Raw genomic sequence first — 21,412 nt, 5'->3', positions numbered from 1 at the left:
CCATGTGGATGCCATCTGGCAGCACAGGAGGGGCCCCTGAATGATGCCTGTTCTGTGGCCCCAGAGCAAACTTGTGGGCTAGGGGAGGATGACTTCTTGGCAGATGGGGGTGTTTTTGCCCTGTCTCACCAGTTGATGGCCGAGGCCCCTCGGTGTCGGGGGAGCAGACTTGGGTGGTAGATGATAGAGCCGTGGCAGGGGGCATTGATGACCTCCATGGGGATGAACTGGCTGCAGAAGGGCAGGACGTTGAGCTCGGCACCCAAAGCCTGGTATTTTGCCACCACATCGGGCAGAGCCTGTCCTTTCACCCGCCAGCGGGGGAACTTGAACACTGGCACTCCATCCTTCTCGGCCTCCAGGCCTGTGGAACAGCAGGTGAGAAACCGGCCCCTCCCCGCAACCATCCACCCACAGCCACCACTGCCTTCCCAGCAAAGTGACTCCTACATCTTCTTTCCCAGCCTGTCCCTCCTGCCCTTCCCCATTGCCCAGCGGGACTCCACTGGGCAGCACAGAGGGAACACAACCCAGGGGACAGCACTGGCCAAGGGCAAGGTTGCAGTGGCTGCTCTGCCTGGACTCACTTCTGCTGACCACCAAGGCATCTGAGCTCCCTGCTCTCCCAGGTTCCTGTCTGACCCCTGAAGGCTAAGCTCTTCTCCTCACCCCTCCCAAAGCCTCGCCATGCTGTCCCCAAGCTTCTGTCCTCCACCCTTCAACCACTTTCTGGGATGGCAGCTGGGACCCTACAAACTGCATTCCTGCTTCGTCAAATACTCCCTGTCAAGCACTGCCAATAAGGGGTGATGGAGGGACACTAAAAGGTTGAGGGGAAGGCGAAAGTGAGGGAGGTGGGGTTTGCTCCTTTCTGTCAGGTTCCTGTCCTGAGAGCCCCACCCAACCATGCCACCTCACTTCTTAACCCCAGCTGCAGCAGTGCTTTCCCAGAGGAGCAGCTGGATTAATTTGCCGTTTTCCCAACATCTGCAGAATTACCCAAACGTACACTTTCTTCCCACCATGTCTGCCTTCCAAAGTCTGGGTCTCAGCTTGCAAGCACCCCCACCTGCACCTGCCCAGGTGCACCTAGGAGCACCATGCAGTCCTCATGGGTCTGAATTCCAGCCCCAAGCTTCTGAGATTTAGAAGCCACAGCTTCCTTCTACTTCCCCAGCCTGGGAAGTGGCAGCTGCCAGCTGCATTCACTACCCTGATAGCTTGGAGTTCCCTTTTGCCTGCCCCTCTTCAGCACGTAATGAACACATCCCTATCCTGGGTTCTCCGTTAGAACATCCATCCTGATAACGGGTCCCCAACTAGACCTGACCCACTCTGTAGCCCCCTCTGCCTCTGCCCTGCATTTGGGGACGTTGAGGGAATGTGGGATCAAAGTGAGCCAACTGGACTGTGCTTGCAAAAGCTGTCCACGCTATGACCAAGGAATACTTCTGCAAGACATCCAAGGTCAGGGTCAAGTAGCAGCCCCACCCAGGCTCCATCTGGGTCCAGACTCATAGACTGGTATCAGTGGTCACTTAGTGGCTGGTATCAGGGTTCATTTTGTGGTGAGTTCAGGTTGTATCACAGATCACACTGGGGTCAAGTCCAAGAGTGTGCACTGGCTAGCATCAGGATGATACTGGAGCTGGTTCCACGGGTCAGCCTACGCTTTTCAGTCTAGAGAGATTATTTCTATGAACCATACCCCTGTGCCTGGCCAGCCCCACAAGGCTCCTTTCCCAATCTGGCCTTCCATTTTTTTTTAAAATTTTTTTTAACGTTTATTTATTTTTGAGACAGAGAGAGACAGAGCATGAACGGGGGAGGGGCAGAGAGAGAGGGAGACACAGAATCGGAAGCAGGCTCCAGGCTCTGAGCCATCAGCCCAGAGCCGGATGCGGGGCTCGAACTCACGGACCGTGAGATCGTGACCCGAGCTGAAGTCGGAGGCCTAACCGACTGAGCCACCCAGGCGCCCCTGGCCTTCCATTTTTAAGCCCCACTTTATATTCTGCATCCATCTGGCCCAAGAAGGACTTATGAATGTCCCTGGAGGGTCTTTTCATTTGAGCTGAGCACCCCTCCTTCCTCCCCTGGGTTCCTGCTGTGCTGCTGATGTTCCCAGCCCAGAGGCTAGTGATTGTCAAACTGGCTCTTCCAAGAGCCAGAGGCTCAGCCTCACCTGGGAACTTATTAGAAATGCAGATTCTCAGACCCCACCCATCTCTCTAAACAAACTCCCAGGGCAGGGCTCAGGACTGGGCATAACAGGCACTCCCAGTGACGGGGATATGGTGCACATTCATATCTGAGAACACTGACCTAGCAGCCCTTTCAGAGCCTGATGCTGGGGTCAGAGAAGCCTGGAATAGTCAGAGAGCAGGGCCCTGGGAGCAGGCCAGGCTTCTCCATGTCCCTTCTCCAGGACACAACCCCCACCCCATGATCAGGTGGGGAAGGGACTTTTACTTTGTTCCAGAAAATCCCAGCAGCCAGTTGGTGCATGAGCAGGATTCAAGGTGGAGTATGTACAGCTGCCTCCAGCCAGGGATGCCCACAAACAACACAAGACCCTGCAATCTTCTGCTCCCACCCACCACCCATTGCTACCTGCCTGCCCAGGCACCCCCTTTCCCTGCTATTGGGCCACCCACTCACCCAGGGGATCCGCCTTTCCATCCTTGTCTGGGACAGTGAAAACGCCCACGACCTCATGTCCCTCCTTCCGCAGGTGACAGTAAACTTCCTGGCCAAACAGGCTCTGCCCAATCACGGCGATCTTCATGGCAGCAGGGATCTGTCAGAAGGATCTGGGGATGGAATAAGACTGCAGCATTAGACAGGGCTCACTGGCCTCGGAGAGCCAACCCTAGTCCAAGTGGGCAGCTGCACAGCACCTTGGCCACCCTGCCCTCCTCAACCACTAGGGGTTATCTCTGGGGCTCCCTGAGTATCAGGATGCTGCAGAGAGTCGCTACTGTGAAAGGGACCAGAGGAGAAAGTTCTGCAAGGGATGGATTTTAGATGCCACAGTAGGTGAGTTGCATGGAGATTGGAGAATTAGGGATTCCTCCTTGAAACTTCCCAAGTTGGCATGGAACACTGAGAGTTGAGTCCCCTGAGATATATATATTTTTAATTGTTTAAATATGTATTCATTTTTGAGAGAAAGAGAGAGAACAGGGCAGGGGCAGAGAGATAGGGAGACACAGAATCTGAAGCAGGCTCCAGGCTCTGAGCTGTCAGCACAGAGCCCGACATGGGGTTCAAACCCACAAACTGCAAGATCATGACCTGAGCCGAAGTCAGACACTTAACTGACTGAGTCACCCAAGCGTCCCTGAACATAGGTTCTTAAACTTCACATAGTACACTTTATCAAAATTTCCCTTTATGATTAGTGGGTTTTGTATTCTACTTAAGAAATTGTTGCCTACTGCCAGTTCATGAAGAAGTTCTCTCTGTCTTCTAAAATCTTTATTGTTTGACAAAGGAGCAAAGTCTACTCAATGGAGGATAGAGAGCTTTTCAACAAATGTTGCTGGCACAACTGGACATCCACATGCAAAAATGTGAATCCAGGCACAGACCTTACACCCTTTTCAAATGTTAACTCAAAATACATCACAGACCTAAATGTGAAATGCAAAATTCTGACTCCTAGAAGGTAACACAGAAGAAAATTTCATCACCTTGGTTATACAGTGAGTTTTAGATACAACATCGAAGGAACGATTTGTGAAGTAAACAATGGATGCACTCTCGCACATTGCTGATGGAATGCAAAATGACACAGTCACTTTGGAAGGCATTTTGGCAGTTTCTCACAAAACTAAACATACCATTACCATATGATCTAGCAACCACACTCTTTGGTCTTTACAAAAGGAGTTGTAAACTTACATACACACGAAAACCTGCACATGGATATGTATAGCAACTTTATTCATGATTTCCAAAACTTGGAAGCAACCAAAGTGTCTTCCTGTAGGTGAATGGATTGATAAACTGTGGGACATTCAGACAATAGGACTGAAAAGCAATGAGCTATCAAGCCATGAAAAGACATGGAGGAATCTTAAATGCATATTATCAAATGAAAAAAAGTCACTCTTAAAAGGCCACATAATGTAGGACTCTAACTTTATGATATTCTGGAAAAGGCAAAACCCCAATTTTTATTGGACACAATAAAAATCAGTGGCTACAGGAGTTGGAGAAGAGGAAAGGGATGAACTGGTGGAGCACAGGATGTTCAGGGCAGCAGAAACACCGTGTGATCCCATAATGATGAGTACGTATATTATGCTTTTGTCCAAACCCATATAACATGCAACACCAAGAGTAAACCCCAATGTACACTATGGACTCTGGGTGACACTGTGTGAGCGTAGGTTCATCAACTGTAACAAATGTATCACTCTGGTGGGGGATGTTGGGATGGGGGGGGTGCTGTGTGTGGCAGAAGGCAGTGGAGATGTAAGAAATCTCTGTACCTTCCCTTTAATTTTCCAGCAAACGTTAAACTGCTCTAAAAAATAAAGTGTTAATTTTAAACAGAGAGGTATTAGAAAAAACTTTATTGTTTTACGTTTTATATTTCATTGCATGCAATTCTGCTAGAATTTTTTGTGTATAGCAGGAAGTGGAAGTCCAGAGATATTTTTCCAGTACCATATATGAGTAAATCTATCTCTGGGCCTGTATTCTGTTCCATTGTCAGTTTGTCTATCTTTGTGTTTATTATACCTTAAAAAGTTTTGTAATAATGGTAACAAATATGTAATAGAGAATTTGCCATTTTAATAATTTCTAAATGTGCAGTTCAGAACTCTTTTACATTCACAGTATTGTGTAAGTGTCACAACTATTTCATCACCCCAAACAGAAACTCTATTTTCATTAAGCAGTAACTTTCCATTAGCCACCAGTAGCCCCTGTTGGCCTCCAATCTACTTTCTGTCTCTGTAAATTTGCCCATACATGGTATCACATGTAAGTGAAATCATGTACCTGGCTTATTCCACTTAGCATAATGTTTTCAAGGTTTAAGCATGTTGTTTATAGCAGCACTTTCAACAATAGCCAAATTATGGAAAGAGCCTAAATGTCCATCAACTGATGAATGGATAAAGAAATTATGGATGGAGGAGGAGCCAAGATGGCAGAACAGCATGGAAGTTTTTTGTGTGTCTCGCGTCCATGAAATACAGCCAGACCAACACTAAACCATCCTACACACTTAGAAAACTGACTGGAGGATTAACACAACAATCTGCACAACCTGAACCACAGAATTCAGCAGGTACGTGGCACAGAGAAGTGAACTTGGGGAGCAAGAGGTGCAGGAAGGGAGGTGCTTTTGCTAGCAGAGAGAGGATGGAGACTGGGGAGTGGGGAGAGAATATGGGAAAAGCACCCCTCCCCAAAAGCAGCTGGAGATAAAGTGGAAAATTGGAAACAGCTGCAGGGACTAAACTAAAAAGGGAGAAAGGAGAAAGGAGAGGGTTTTAAATTCCATTAAGACTAAACAAGGAGAGTGCAAAGTCTGCAACTCCACAGCTTGATATCTGGCAGTGCTCTGGAGGGAAGGGCAAATCCCCAGGAACAGAGTGGGATCAGGGAGGATCTTGGGCCACACGGGAAAAAGCGGTTCCACTGCTGGAAAGACATTTGGTAGAGACTGTTGAAGCCACCTGGTCCCAGAGGTTCCCATAAAATGGCCACATTCGCTGGTGCTGGAACAAGGTCATTAAGGGTGAAGCCTAGTGCCAGATGTGTGTTGTGATCTTCCATAATCCCTGAAATGCTGCTGCTACACTATCTCATGAACTTTTTCTGGGGTGGGCTGGCACCTGGCCACAGTGTCGGGGCACCAGCAGCAGAAGGGTCCAGCAGGTGTTCCTGGGTGCAACCAGCATTTGGCCATTGATTGGTGAGACCCTTCTGCAGAGGGGCAGGACAGGTCAAAGCCGCAGTCTTTTGGAAGTAAGGGGCTGGGGAAAGCAGCTGCATCTGAGACAAAACTCAGGAGAGAGGTACTGCCTGGGGCCTGGTCACAAAGAGTGAAAAAGCAGGGAGTGGATGAAAACTGAAGACAGAGGGCAGGTGCGTGATTGCTGATCTGGGAGAACAGACTGGGTAGCTGGGTGGAACCATTTTCACCACCCCTGCCCATGCGCATACGCACCTATGAGCGCCACAACAATCCACCCCAGTAGGCTACCAGCACCATCTAGTGGAAATCGGAGCCGTTACACTGAGCCCTGCCCAACTGGGCCAACTTCACTCTTCAGGAACACAAGTCTCACCGCTGGCTTAGTTTATGGACTATAAAGCACTACATAGACTTACTTTTAGGGGAAAAGAAAGTAATTTCAGTCCTATTTCAATCTGTTAGCAGGTCCATCTATTCAATTTTCTTTTTTTTCTCTTTTACACTTCTTTTTCTTGGATACAGAAAGAGAAAAAATTTATTTTAATTTTAAATTTTTATTAAAAATATTTTTCTTTAACTTTTATTACTATATTTTTCACTTTTGTGTAAATTTTTTCAAATTCTATTTTACTTCCATTTTATTTTAGTCTACTTCAGTGTATTGATCTTTTCAAATTTTCAAACAATTGCTTTTTTTTTTCTTTTTTTACTCTTTTTTGTTTCTTTTCTTTTTCTTGAAAGCAGAAAGAGAAAAACTTCATTTTTACCTTCAATTTCTATTAAAAATATTTTTCTTTAATTTTTTACTATATTTTTTGCCTTTATGTAAATTTTTTCAAATTCTATTTTACTTCCATCACTACAGTGTATTCACTTTTTCAAATTTTCAAATGATTTCCTTTTTTCCTTTATTTTCCTTTTTCTTTTTTTTGTTTCTTTTCTCTTGAATATAGAAAAAGAAAAAATTCATTTTTATTTTTAATTTTTAATAAAAATATTTCTTTAATTTTTTCTATTATATTCTTTACTTCTGTGTATATTTTTTCAAATTTTATTTTACTTCCATCATCTCATTTTAGTCTACTTCAGTGTATTCATTTTTTGAAATTCTCAAACGATTTCCTTTTTTTTTCCTTTTTCCTCCCCTTTTTTCTCTAATCTGTCAAACCACTTTCAACACCCAGACCAAAACACACCTAGGATCTAGCATCATTTATTCGATTTGTGGGGGGGGAGGGGGGAGGGGGGTTTAATTTTTTAATTTTAATTTTTTTAATTTTAATTTTTCTACCTCATTAATTCCTTTTCTCCCTTCAAAATGACAAAACAAAGGAATTCACTGCAAAAGAAAGCACGAAGAAACGACAGCCAGGGATTTAACCAACACAAATGCAAGCAAGATGTCTGAACCAGAATTTAGAATCACGATAATAAGAATACTAGCTGGAGTTGAAAATAGATTAGAATCCCTTTATGCAGGGATAAAAGACGTAAAAAATAGCCAGAATGAAATTAAAAATGCTATAACTGAGCTGCAATCATGGATGGATGCAGCGGCGGCAAGGATGGACAACGCAGAAAAGAGAATCAGTGATATAGAGGACAAACTTATAGAGAATAGTGAAGCAGAAAAAAAGAGGGAGATTAAGGCAAAAGAGCATGATTTAAGAATTAGAGAAATCAGTGACTCATTAAAAAGGAATAACATCAGAATCATAGGGGTCCTAGAAGAGGAAGAGAGAGAAATAGGGGTAGAAGGGTTATATAAGCAAATCATAGCGGAAAACTTTCCTAACCTGGGGAAAGACACAGACATCAAAATCCAGGAAGCACAGAGGACTCCCATTAGATTCAACAAAACCTGACCATCAACAAGGCATATCATAGTCAAATTCACAAAATACTCAGGTAAGAAGAGAATCATGAAAGCAGCAAGGGAAAAAAAAGTCCCTAACCTACAAGGGAAGGCAGATCAGGTTTGCAGCAGACCTATCCACAGAAACTTGGCAGGCCAGAAAGGAGTGGCGGGATATATTCAGTGTGCTGAATCAGAAAAATATGCAGCCAAGAATTCTTTATCCAGCAAGGCTGTCATTCAAAATAGAAGGAGAGATAAAAAGTTTCCCAGACAAACAAAAATTAAAGGAGTTTGTGACCACTAAACCAGCCCTGCAAGAAATTTTAAGGGGGACTCTCTGAGGGGAGAAAAGATAAATATATATCTCAAGAGCAACAAAGATTAAAAAGGACCAGAGAACACCACCAGAAACTCCAACTCTACAAGCATCATAATGGCAATAAATTCATATCTTTCAGTACTCACTCTAAATGTCAATGGACTCAATGCTCTAATTAAAAGACAGAGAGTAACAGAATGGATAAGAAAACAAGATCCATCTATATGCTGTTTACAAGAGACCCACTTTAGACCTAAAGACACCTTCATATTGAAAATAAGGGGATGGAGAACCATCTATCATGCTAATGGTCAACAAAAGAAAGCCAGAGTAGCCATACTTATATCAGACAATCTAGACTTTAAAATAGACTGTATCAAGAGATGCAGAAGGGCATTATATCATAATCAAGGGGTCCATCCACCAAGAAGACCTAACAATTGTAAACATTTATGCACCAAATGTGAGAGCATCGAAATATATACATCAATTAATCACAAACATAAAGAAAGTCACCAATAGTAATACCATAATAGTGGGAGGCTTCAACACCCCATTCACCGCAATAGACAGATCATCAAATCAAAAAATCAACAAGGAAACAATGGCTGTGAATGACACACTGGACCAGATGGACTTAACAGATATATTCAGAACATTTCATCCTAAAGCAGCAGAATATACATTCTTCTCCAGTGCACATGGAACATTCTCCAGAATAGACCATATACTGGGACACAAATCAGCCCTAATTAAGTACAAAAAGATCGAGATCATACCGTGCATATTTTCAGACCACAATGCTACAAAACTCAAAATCAACCACAAGAAAAAATTTGGAAAGGTAACAAATACTTGGAGACTGAACATCCTACTAAAGAATGAATGGGCTAACCAAACAGTTAAAGAGGAAATTAAAAAGTATATGGAAGTCAATGAAAATGATAACACCACAACCCAAAACCTCTGGGACGCAGCAAAGGCAGTCATAAGAGGAAAGTATATAGCAATCCAGGCCTTTCTAAAGAAGGAAGATCTCAGATACACAACCTAACCTTACACCTTAAGGAAGTGGAAAAAGAACAGCAAATAAAACCCAAAACCAGCAGAAGACAGGAAATAATAAAGATTAGAGCAGAAATTAATGCTATCGAAACCAAAAAAACAGAACAGATCAATGAAACCAGAAGTTGCTTCTTTGAAAGAATTAACAAAATTGATAAACCACTAGCCAGTCTGATCAAAAAGAAAAAGGAAAGGACCCAGATAAATAAAATGAAGAATGAAAGAGGAGAGATCACAACCAACACAGCAGAAATAAAAACAATAATAAAAGAATATTATGACCAATTATATGCCAATAAAATGGGCAATATGGAAGAAATGGACAAATTCCTAGAAACATATACACTACCAAAACTGAAACAGGAAGAAATAGAAAATTAGAACAGACCCATAACAAGTAAGGAAATCGAATTAGTAATCAAAAATCTGCCAAAACACAAGAGTCCAAGGGCCAGATGGCTTTCCAGGGGAATTCTACCAAACATTTAAGGAAGAGTTAACACCCATTCTCTTAAAACTGCTTCAAAAAATAGAAATGGAAGGAAAACTTCCAAACTCATTCTATGAAGCCAGCATTACCTTGATTCCAAAACCAGACAGAGACCCCACTAAAAAGGAAAACTATAGACCAAGTTCCCTGATGAACATAGATGCAAAAATCCTCAACAAGATATTAGCCAAACAGCTCCAAATTATTATATAAAAAAAATTGTTCACCACGATCAAGTGGGATTTATACCTGGTATGCAGGGCTGGTTGAATACCTGCAAAACAATTAACATGATTCATCACATCAATAAAAGAAAGGACAAGAACCATATGATCCTCTCAATAGATGCTGGGAAAGCACTTGACAAAATACAGCATCCTTTCTTGATAAAAACCCTCAAGAAAGTAGGGATAGAAGGAGCATAGCTCAAGATCATAAAAGCCATATATGAACGACCCAACACTAATATCATCCTCAATAGGGAAACACTGACAACTTTCCCCCTAAGGTCAAGAACAAGACAGGGATGTCCACTCTCACCACTGTTATTCAACATAGTATTGGAAGTCTTAGCCTCTGCAATCAGACAACACAAAGGAATAAAAGGCATCCAAATTGGCCAGGAGGAGGTCAAATTTTCACTCTCCACAAATGACATAATACTCTATATGGAAAACCAAAAAGATTCCACCAAAAAACTGCTAGAATTGATTCATGAATTCAGCAAAGTTGCAGGATATAAAATCAATGCACAAAAATCAGTTGCATTCCTATACACCAACAATGAAGTCACAGAAAGAGAAATCAAGGAATCGATCCCATTTACAGTTGCACCAAAAACCATAAAATACCTAGGAATAAATCTAACCAAAGAAGTGAAAAATCTATACACTGAAAACTCTAGAAAGCTTATGAAAGAAATTGAAGAAGACACCAAAAAATGGAAAAAGATTCCATGCTCCTGGATAGGAAGAACAAATATTGTTAAATGTCAATACTACCCAAAGCAATCTACATATTCAATGCAGTCCCTATCAAAATAACACCAGCATTCTTCACAGAACTAGAGCAAATAATCCTAAAATATGTATGGAACCAGAAAAGACCCCAAATAGCCAAAGCAATCTTGAAAAAGAAAACCAAAGAAGGAGGCATCACAATCCCAGACTTCAGGCTACGCTACAAAGTTGTAATCATCAAGACAGTATGGTACTGGCACAAGAACAGACACTCAGATCAATGGAACAGAATAGAGAACCCAGAAATGGACCCACAAACGTATGGCCAACTAATCTTTGACAAAGCAGGAAAGAATATCCAATGGAATAAAGACAGTCTCTTCAGCAAGTGATGCTGGGAAAACTGGACAGCGATATGCAGAAGAGTGAACCTGGACCACAAACTGACTTATTTCACTTAGCATAATACCCTCTAGCTCTAAGCAGGTCATTGCAAATGGCAAGATTTCATTCTCTCTCTCTCTCTCTCTCTTTTTTTTATGGATATCTAATTTAATTCAATTTTTTATTTTTTAAAATGTACGTCCAAACTGGTTAGCATATAGTGAAACAATGATTTCCAGAGTAGATTCCTTAGTGCCCCTTACCCATTTAGCCCATCACCCCTCCCACAACCCCTCCAGTAACCCGCAGTTTGTTCTCCATATTTATGAGTCTCTTCTGTTTTGTCCCCCTCCTTGTTTTTGTACTATTTTTGTTTCCCTTCCCTTATGTTCATCTGTTTTGTCTCTTAAAGTGCTCATATGAGTGAAGTCATATGATATTTGTCTTTCTCTGACAGAATAATTTCACTTAGCATAATACTCTCCAGGTCCATCCACGTAGTTGCAAATGGCAAGATTTCATTCTTTTTGATTGCTGAATAATACTCCATTGTGTATATATACACCAAATCTTCTTTATCCATTCATTCATCGATGGACATTTGGGCTCTTTCCATACTTTGGCTATTGTTGATAGTGCTGCTATAAACATGAGGGTGCATGTGTCCCTTCAAAACAGCACACCTGTATCCCATGGATAAACGCCTAGTAGTGCAATTGCTGGGTCGTAGGGTCATTCTATTTTTAATTTTTTGAGGAACCTCCATACTGTTTTCCAGAGTGGCTGCACCAGCATGCATTGCCACCAACAATGCAAAAGAGATCCTCTTTCTCTGCATCCTTGCCAACATCTGTTGTTGCCTGAGTTGTTAATGTTAGCCATTCTGACAGGTGTGAGGTGGTATCTCATTGTGGTTTTGATTTGTATTTCCCTGATGATGAGTGATGTTGAGTAGTTTTTCATGTGTCAGTTGGCCATCTGGATGTCTTCTTTGAAGAAGTGTCTATTCATGTCTTTTGCCCATTTCTTCAGTGGATTATTTGTTTTTGGGGTGTTGAGTTTGATAAGTTCTCTGTAGATTTTGGATACTAACCCTTTATCTGATATGTCATTTGCAAATATCTTCTCCCATTCTGTCGGTTGCGTTTTAGTTTTGTTGATTGTTTCCTTTGTTGTGTAGAAGCTTTTTGTTTTGATGAGGTCCCAGTAGTTCATTTTTTCTTTTGTTTCCCTTGCCTCTGGAGGCGTGTTGAGTAAGAAGTTGCTGTGGCCAAGATCAAAGAGGTTTTTGCCTGCTTTTTTCTTGAGGATTTTGATGGCTTCCTTTCTTACAATGAAGTCTTTCATCCATTTTGAGTTTTTGTGTATGGTGTGAGAAAGTGGTCCAGGTTCACTCTTCTGCATGTCGCTGTCCAGTTTTCCCAGCACCACTTGCTGAAGAGACTGTCTTTATTCCATTGGATATTCTTTCCTGCTTTGTCAAAGATTAGTTGGCCATACGTTTGTGGGTCCATTTCTGGGTTCTCTATTCTGTTCCATTGATCTGAGTGTCTGTTCTTGTGCCAGTACCATACTGTCTTGATGATTACAACTTTGTAGCGTAGCCTGAAGTCTGGGATTGTGATGCCTCCTTCTTTGGTTTTCTTTTTCAAGATTGCTTTGGCTATTTGGGGTCTTTTCTGGTTCCATACATATTTTAGGATTATTTGCTCTAGTTCTGTGAAGAATGCTGGTGTTATTTTGATAGGGACTGCATTGAATATGTAGATTGCTTTGGGTAGTATTGACATTTAACAATATTTGTTCTTCCTATCCAGGAGCATGGAATCTTTTTCCATTTTTTGGTGTCTTCTTCAATTTCTTTCATAAGCTTTCTAGAGTTTTCAGTGTATAGATTTTTCACTTCTTTGGTTAGATTTATTCCTAGGTATTTTATGGTTTTTGGTGCAACTGTAAATGGGATCGATTCCTTGATTTCTCTTTCTGTGAATTCATTGTTGGTGTATAGGAATGCAACCGATTTCTGTGCACTGATTTTATATAAGATTTCATTTTCTTTTATGGCTAAGTAATATTCCGGTGTGTGTGTGTGTGTGTGTGTGTGTGTGTGTATACATATATATACCACATCTTCTTTATCCATTCATCAGTCAATGGACATTTGGGCTGCTTCCATAATTTGGCTGCTGTTGATGATGTTACTATAAATATCATGGTGCATGTATCCCTTTGTGTTTTCTATTCTGTTCCATGGATCTATGTGCCTATGTTTGTACCAGTACCATACTGTCTTCATCACAATACCTTTGTAATAGAAGTTGAAGCCTGGAATTATGATGCCTCCAGTTTTCCTTTCTTCTTCAAGGCTGCTTTTAGTTTTGGGGTCTTTTGTTGCTCTATACAAACTTTACAATGGTTTGTTCTACCTCCATGAAAAATACCGTTGGTATTTTGATCGGGGTTGCATTAAATGTGTAGACTGCTTTGGGTAGTATAGATTTTTAAAAATTTTTTTTAATCTTTATTTTTGAGAGAGAGACAGAGTGTGAGCAGGGGAGGAGCAGAGAGAGAGGGAGACACAGAATCCAAAGCAGGCTCCAGGACCTGAGCTGTCAGCACAGAGCCCGATGTGGGGCTCGAACTCACAAACCATGAGATCATGACCAGAGCCGAAGTCGGATGCTCAACGAACTGAGCCACCCAGGTGTCCCTGGGTAGTATAGATATTGTTAACAATATTTTTTCTTCTAATCCATGAGCAAGGAATGTCTTTCCATTTCTTCATATCATCTTCAATTTCTTCCATCAGTGTTTTATAGTTTTCAAAATACAGATCTTTTACCTCTTTGGTTAGATTTATTCCTAAATATCTTATTGCTTTTGGTGTAATTGTGAATGGGATTGATTCCTGAATTTCACTTTCTGCAGCCTCATTATTGATGTAAAAAATGCAACAGATTTCTCTCTTGATTTTGTATCCTGCAACTTTACTGAATTTTTGAATTAGTTATAGCAACTTTTGGTGGAGTGTTTGGGTTTTTTTTTATGTGGAGTATCATCTTGTCTGCAAATAGTGAAAGTTTGACTTCTTCCCTGCTAATTCGGATGGCTTTTATCTCTTTTTGATGTCTTATTGCTGTGACTAGGACTTCTAGTACTATGTTAAATAACCATGGTGAGAGTGGACATTGTTTTCTTCTTAAAAGAAAAGCTCTCCATTTTTCCCCATTGAGGATGATATTAGTTGTGGGCTTTTTTTATATGGCTTTTATGATGTTGAGGTATGTTGCATCTATCCCTACTTTGTTGATAGTTTTTATCAAGGATGGATGTGGTACTCTGTCAAATGCTTTTTCTGCCTATATTGAAATGATCTTTCGGTTTTTACCCTTTCCTTTATTACTGTCGTGTATCATGTTGATTGATTTGTGAATTCTGAACCACCCTTGCAACCCAGCAATAAATCCCACTTGATCATGGTGAATGAGTTTAATGTATTTATGGATTTGATTTGGTAGTATTTTGTTGAGAAGTTTTGCATCTATGTTCACCAGGGATATTGGCCTGTAGTTCTCTTTTTTAGTGGAGTCTTTATCTGATTTTGATATTCAGGTAATGCTGGCCTCATAGAAGGAATTTGGAAGTTTACCTTCATTGCTATTTTTTGGAATAGTTTGAGAAGAACATTTGGTAGAGTTTTTCTTTAAATGTTTAGTAGAGTTCACCTGTGAAGCCAACTGGCCCTGGACTCTAGTTTGTTGGGAGTTTTTTATTACTGATTTAATTTCTTTGCTGTTTATCAGTCTGTTGTTTTCTATTTATTCCTGTTTCAGTTTTGGTAGTTTATGTTTCTAGAAACTTACCTATTTTTTCTAGGTTGTCCAATTCGTTGGCATATAGTTTGTCTTTCTTTTTTTAAATTAAAAAAATTTTTTTAATGTTTATTTATTATTGAGAGACAGAGAGACAGAGCATGAGCAGGGGAGGGGCAGTGACAGAAGACACAGAATCTGAAGCAGGCTCCAGGCTCTGAGCGGTCAGCACAGAGCCCGACGCAGGGCTCGAACTCATAAACCGTGAGATCATGACCTGAGCCAAAGTCAGATGTTTAACCGACTGAGCCACCCAGGCCCCCCCGCATATAGTTTTTCATTATATTCTCTTATAATTGTTTGTATTTCTGTGGTGTTGATTGTTACTTCTATCTTATGTAAATTTTTTCTTGTGGTTGACTTCCAGTTTCATAGCAACACTGAATAAATGGTAAAAAAAAAAAAAGAAAGTCCATCTAAATTGAAATGGAAGAACTAAAACTGTCACTATCTGTAGCTGACACAATATTATATATAAAAAGCCCTAAAGACTCCACAAAAAAAATAATTAAAAAATTGCAATCCCTAGCAAGATAACACCAGCATTCTTCACAGACCTAGAATAAACAATCCTAAAATTTGCATGCCAGAAAAGACCCCAAATAGCCAAAGCAATCTTGAAAAAGAAAACTGAAGATGGAGGCATGACAATCCCAGACTTCAGACTATACTACAAAGCTGTAACCATCAAGACAGTATGGTACTGGCACAAAAATAGACACTCAGATCAATGGAACAGAATGGAGAACCCAGAAGTGGACCCACAAATGTATGGCCAACAAATCTTTCACAAAGCAGGAAAGAATATCCAGTGGAATAAAGGCAGTCTCTTCAGCAAATGGTGCCGGGAAAACTGGACAGCGATATGCAGAAAAATGAACCTGGACCACTTTCTTACACCATACACAAAAATAACTTAAAACGATGAAAGGCTTAAATGTAAGACAGGAAGCCACCAAAATCCTAGAGGAGAAAAGAGGCAAAAACCTCTTTGACTTCAGCTGCAGCAACTTCTTACCCACATCTCTGGAGGCAAGGGAAACAAAAGCAAAAATAAACTATTGGGACCTCATCAAAACAAAAAGCTTCTGCACAGTGAAGGAAACCATCAGCAAAACTAAAAGGCAACCGAAGGAATGGGAGAAGTTATTTGCAAGTGCCATATCAAAGGGTTAGTATCCAAAATCTATAGAGAACTTATCAAACTCAACATCCAAAAAACAAATAATCCACTGAAGAAATGGGCAAAAGACATGAATAGACACTTCACCCAAGAAGACATCCAGATGGCCAACTGACACATGAAAATATGCTCAACAGCACTTATCACCAGGGAAATACATATCAAAACCACAATGAGATGCCAACTCATCTCTGTCAGAATGGTTAGCATTAACAACTTAGGCAACGACAGATGTTGGCAAGGATGTAGAGACAGAAGATGTCTTTTGCACTGCTGGTAGGAATGCAAACTGGTGCAAGAGAGGAGGACAGGATCTGAGGCTGGCTCTGCACTGATAGCAGAAAGCAAAATGTAGGGCTCAAACTCACAAATGATATCATGACCTGAGCCGAAGTCAGACGCGTACCAATGGAGCCACTCAGATGCCCCAATAGCCCAAACAATCTTGAGAAAAAAGGACAAAACTGGAGGCATCACGCTCCCTGATATCGAACTATATTACACAGGTATAGTTGTGAAAGGAGTATGGTATTTGCACAAAAACAGTCACATAGATCAATAGAAGAAAACAGATAACCAAGAAATAAACCCACCCATATATGGTCAATGTATTTACAACAAAAGAGCCAAGAATATACAGTGGGGAAAGGACAGTCTCTTCAATAAATGATATGGGTAAAAACTGGACAACCATATGCAAAAAAAAATGATGGCTAGACCATTGTCTTACACCGTACACAAAATTCAACTCAAAATGGATTATAACAATTTGAATGTAAGACCTGAAACCAAACACAGCAGAGAAGTAGGGGGATCCATACGTCCCGCATCTCTCAAACAAAATAGTGTAGAAGTCAAAGGACTTTGAACACCAGAGCCTGGGAGGAAAAGAGACTGAATCTACTAGGAAGAAAATTGGAAAGCTGGAAAAAAGATAGGTGGGTAACTGCGAACTGGAGGAGATTAAAAAAAGGCTATGTGGGCATGAAGGGGAGGGACCCCCTTCTGCGGAGAGACAAAGGGAAGAGAAAGAGTGGCTAGGGAAGTGTAGGACCATTGCTGGACAGGAGAAAGCCCTCACACTGAGACTGAGAAGGATGCAATCTCTAACTGCTGGGCTTTCTCCGGACTGGGGCCGGCTCCCTGTTCACACACCTGGGGAGGTGGGGAGACAGGCCTGGGTGAGGTGGTAGGTCAGAGGCTCAGTGCACAGCTGGAGAAACTGGTTCCCTCCCTGGAGGGCTGCATGATACCACAGAACCTGCCTGAGTCCGCCACCCCCCCCCCCCTTGGGCACAGTGGCTGGGCCTAGGGTGCAGTCTGCAGGAGGATAAGGCAGCCGTTTCCCTGGAGTGCTGTGGGAAAAGACAAAGCCTGCCTGCGTCCACCACCTCGGGGGCTGGCGGCGAGGGCAGCAGCTCTCAGTTCACAATAGACGTCAGTCCTCCCTGTAGTGTGGCGGCACAGACACAGCCAGCTGGGACCACATATTGCTGCACTGAGAGGTGCTTCCCCAGCACCAGAGCACATGGGGTGGGACTTTGAGTCCTAGCCAAGAGCAGCGTCAGGGGAGTTGGTGGAGCAAGAAGGACCACCGCTGTCTGCACCCGCGGCATAGTGAGGACGACTCAAACAGAGTCCACTGGGTCTGGCTCTGTGCAAAAGAGACTGGGAAATCACCATCCCCCCCCCCCCGGCCCACCACCACCACCACCAAGCTGGGGCCTCAGGGATAACTCCCAAGGCCCATAGTGGAGGTGGGTCCAGAAAACGGCAAGCCACACCCCCTTGTACTGGGTAACTGCAGATCTACCAGAACCGCACAGACCCAGCAAACAACTACACCTGACAAGCGATGCAGCATTGCCTAGATTAACTCTAGGTCCATTCTGGATATATAGATATACTCTCCCCTCCCCCTCCATTTCTCCTCCTTATCTCTTCCCTCCCCTGGGCTGGTGACTCTGGTTACTGGTCTGTCTGAACAGGCATATTTAATCCATTGTCTTGATACATGTTCTCCTTCTTTATACTCCCTTCTCTCTCTCTCTGGAATAAATCAAGCTATATAGTTTCTCTGAGTAATTTTATCTTTGTTTCGTTTTCCCCACCTCCTTCTTTATTTTCCTCTCTCTCTCTCTCTCTCTCTCTCTCTCAGAATTAAGCCTTTTTGTCTCTCTGCCGAATCAATGTTTATTCCCCACCCTACCCCTCCAGTTGCATTTGTTTCTTTGAATATGTTCTTCCATCAGCACTGCCTCCACCCTTTTCATTACTTATAGTCGGTGTTTGGGGGCTTTTTTTTTTTAAGTCTTGAGGTTTTTATTTTTGTTTATTTGTTTGTTTTTTGTTATTTGTGTGTTTGCGTGTTTTTGTCTCCTATTTGTCTATCTGTTTTCCTTTACAGGGCTACTCCAAGGAACAAATCAAAGCACACCTGGTGGAGTGTATAAAATATTACTACGAGTAGGGTAATAAAATAACCAAAGTCACAATAACAGTAAGTGCCGATCCCTGAAAAAACACCTCCTGAAGGGCCACACCCTAGACAGTGTATGACCCTCCATTAATATAGCAGTGCTCACAGGTGCAGAGCACACAAGCTTTTAAAATGCATCAGGGGCAGAAAACTAGCCAAAATGACAAAACGGAAGAATTCTCCTCAAAAGAAACTCCAGGAGGTAGTGACAGCTAACGAATTGATCAAAACCAATATAAGCAATATAACAGAACAAGAATTTAGAATAATAGTCATAAACTTAATCACTGGGTTTGAAAAAAGCATACAGGACAGCAGAGAATCTATTGCTACAGAGATCAAGGGACTAAGAAATAGTCATGATGAATTTAAAAAAATGCTATAAATGAGGTGCAAAATAAAACGGAGGTGGCCATAGCACGGATTTAAGAGGCAGAGGAGAGAATAGGTGAATTAGAAGATAAAATTATGGAAAAAGAGGAAGCTGAGTAAAAGAGAGATAAAATGATCCAGGAGTATGAGGGGAGAATTAGAGAACTAAGTGATGCAATTAAATGGAACAATACCCGTATCATAGGAATCCAGAAGAAGAAGAGAGAGAGAAAGGGGCAGAAGGTGTACTTGAACAAATCACAGCTGAGAACTTCCCTGATTTGGGGAAGGAAACAGGCATTGATCCAGTGGCACAGAGAACTCCCTTCAGAAGGTAACTTGAATTGATCTTCTGCACGACATATCATAGTGAAACTGGAACAATACAAGGATAAAGAGAGAATTCTAAAAGCAGCTACGGATAAAGGGACCTTAACATACAAACGTAGATACATAAGTGTAGTAGCAGACAAATCTACTGAAACTTGGCAGGCCGGAAAGGAATGCCAGGAAATAATCAACGTGATGAACAGAAAAAAAAAATATGCAGCCAAGAATCCTTTATCCAGCAAGTCTGTCATTCAGAATACAAAGAGAGATAAAGGTTTCCCCAAACAAACAAAAACTGAAGGAATTAGTCACCACTAAAGCAGCCCTACAAAAGATCCTAAGGGGGATTCTGTAAGTGAAATGTTGCAAGGACCACAAAGTACCAGAGACACAACTACAAGCATGAAACCTACAGGTATCACAATGACTCTAAACCCATATCTTTCTATAATAACAATGAATGTAAAGGGACTAAATGCACCAACCAAAAGACATAGGGTATCAGAATGAATTCAAAAAAACAAGACCCATCTATTTGCTATCTACAAGAGACTCATTTTAGACCTGAGGACACCTTCAGATTGAAAGTGAGGGGATGGAGAACTATCTATCATGCTACTGGAAGTCAAAAGAAAGCTGGAGTAGCCATATTTATATCAGACAAACTAGACTTTAAGTTAAAGGCTGTAACAAGAGATGAACAAGGGCATTATATAATAACTACAGGGTCTATCCATCAGGAAGAGCCAACAATTATAAATGTCCATGTGCCGAATTCGGTAGCACCCAAATATATATAAAAAAAAAAAAATTAACCACAAACGTAAGCAACCTTATTGATAGCAATGTGGTAATTGAAGGAGACTTTAATACTCCACTTACAACAATGGATAGAACATCTAGACAGAGAATCAATAAAGAAACAAGGACCCTGAATGATATATTGGATCAGATGGACTTGACAGATATATTTAGAACTCTGCATCCCAAAGCAACAGAATATACTTTCTTCTCGAGTGCACACGGAACATTCTCCAAGATAGATCACATACTGGGTCACAAAACATCCCTTGCTAAGTTTAAAAGAATTGAGATCATACCATGCACATTTAGACCACAATGCTATGAAGCTTGAAATCAACCACAGGAAAAAGTCTCGAAAACCACCAAAAGCATGGAGGTTAAAGAACACCCTACTAAAGAAAGAATGGGTCAACTAGAAAATTAGAGAAGAAATTAAAAACTATATGGAAACAAATAAAATGAAAAGACAACATCCAAACGCTTTGGGATGCAGTGAAAGCAGTCCTGAGAGGAAAATACATTGCAATCCAGGCCTATCTCAAGAAACAAGAAAAATCCCAAATACAAAATCTAACAGCACACCTAAAGGAACAGAAGCAGAACAGCAAAGACACCCCAAAACCAAGAGAAGAAGAGAAATAAAGATCAGAACAGAAATAAACAACAGAGAATCTAAAAACACCGTAGAGCAGATCAATGAAACCAAGAGTTGGTTTTTGAAAAAATAAACAAAATTGATAAACCTGTAGCCAGGCTTCTCAAAAAGAAAAGGGAGAGGACCCATATAGATAAAGTCATGAAGGAAAATAGAATTATGACAGCCAACCCCTCAGAAATACAAGAAATTATCAGGGAATACTATGAAAAATTATATGCCAACAAACTGGACAACCTGGAAGAAATGGACAAATTCCTAAGCACCCACACATTTCCAAAACTCAAACAGGAAGAAACAGAATATTTGAACACACCCAAAACCAGTGAAGAAATTGAGTCAGTTACCAAAAATCTCCCAATAAATAAGAGTCCAGGACCAGATGGCTTTCTTGTGGAATTGTACCAGACATTTATTTATTTTATTTTATTTTATTTTTTTGTTTGTTTTGTGACTTTTTTTTTACTTTTTTTTCAATATATGAAATTTATTGTCAAATTGGTTTCCATACAACACCCAGTGCTCATCCCAAAAGGTGCCCTCCTCAATACCCATCACCCACCCTCCCCTCCCTCCCACCTTGCGTCAACCCTCAGTTTGTTCTCAGTTTTTAAGAGTCTCTTATGCTTTGGCTCTCTCCCACTCTCACCTCTTTTTTTTTTTCTTCCCCTCCCCCATGGGTTTCTGTTAAGTTTCTCAGG

The 21,412-nt window shown here is 41.4% G+C and overlaps 1 protein-coding gene across 1 annotated transcript in view; it reads right to left on the bottom strand.

Moving 5' to 3' along the window:
• ALDH1L1 (aldehyde dehydrogenase 1 family member L1) overlaps window positions 1-21,412 on the bottom strand; it is a 114,504-nt gene that overhangs the window by 64,768 nt on the left and 28,324 nt on the right. The window contains exons 2-3 of the mRNA XM_049642255.1: window positions 2,662-2,813; window positions 130-364 (exon numbers count right to left, since the gene is read on the bottom strand). Coding sequence (XP_049498212.1) covers window positions 130-364; window positions 2,662-2,788 — 362 coding nt within the window. The 5' untranslated portion in view covers window positions 2,789-2,813. The remainder of the gene's footprint in view (window positions 1-129; window positions 365-2,661; window positions 2,814-21,412) is intronic.

Source organism: Panthera uncia, chromosome A2 (assembly GCF_023721935.1).
Source record: "Panthera uncia isolate 11264 chromosome A2, Puncia_PCG_1.0, whole genome shotgun sequence".
NCBI classification, from domain to species: domain Eukaryota; kingdom Metazoa; phylum Chordata; class Mammalia; order Carnivora; family Felidae; genus Panthera; species Panthera uncia.
The sequence above is the reverse complement of the archived record's forward strand: the minus strand, read 5'-3'. Positions and strand labels throughout refer to the sequence as shown.